At 51.6% G+C, this 767-nt stretch overlaps 1 pseudogene across 1 annotated transcript in view; it reads right to left on the bottom strand.

Moving 5' to 3' along the window:
• TEOVI_000891600:pseudogene overlaps positions 1-753 on the bottom strand; it is a 1,196-nt pseudogene extending 443 nt beyond the window's left edge. Inside the window, exon 1 of the mRNA in view lies at positions 1-753. This exon is cut by the window's left edge and continues 15 nt beyond it. Within this exon, the coding sequence occupies positions 1-753 (753 nt within the window).
• Between the last annotated feature and the right edge of the window lie 14 nt (positions 754-767).

Genomic DNA, 767 nt, shown 5'->3' on the forward strand with positions numbered 1-767 from the left:
TGTTGATATGGTGTTCCAGTCTGTAACAGGAGTGTTGGCGTTCCAGTCGGCTTGGTCGCTTGTGGCGGTCTTGTAGCATGCGGTGTTACCGGCTTCGTTGCCGCTGCCTGACGCACATAGACAAGCTATAGTAACGCCGATTGAAAGCTTGGCTGAAGTCCCGGCCGACGCTTTTGAGCCGCAGTGTGTTTGCAGATCGCTTCCTGTGCCTAGTAGTTTCGGCTGTGGGTCCGTTCCTGCGCCGCCGTACACTGCCTTTTTTAGGGCTGTTTTTATCTTGTCTTTTTTTGCCGTAATGCCGCTGTCATCGAGTAGCTTGGACTTGGCCGCTAGCAACTTTTCTATTGTTGTGTTTAAGTTACGCCTTAGCTGTGTACTGTCTGCGGCTGCTCTTTTAAGCGCTGTTTGGCTTGCAGACGGCAAGCTCTTGAGGTAAGCGGCTGCCGCTATACATTCTGCGCGACCGCTTCCACGGCACTTTTCCGGTATGTCGGTGTCCGGTGGTTGTTTCGACTGTTGTTCGGGTGGTGTTGCGGCAAGTTTTTGTATTGTCGAGTGCTCAGTCAGAATCAAAGATATGTGAGCAGCGGTTGCGGCTGCATCCTTTGTGTTTTTTTCTGCCTGTGGTACGTCTTTAATGTTTTCTGAAGAAACAACTGCGGTGCACAATATGCCAAAGTCTTTCCTGTTTAGACCTTTTGTTGGGCCGGCTGCAGAGGCCTGGCTGACCGACAGCTGCAAGAGCGCTGCCATCGATATGGCTAAAG

Source organism: Trypanosoma equiperdum, assembly GCF_001457755.1.
Source record: "Trypanosoma equiperdum strain OVI genome assembly, contig: ctg_1912, whole genome shotgun sequence".
NCBI classification, from domain to species: Eukaryota; Euglenozoa; class Kinetoplastea; order Trypanosomatida; family Trypanosomatidae; genus Trypanosoma; species Trypanosoma equiperdum.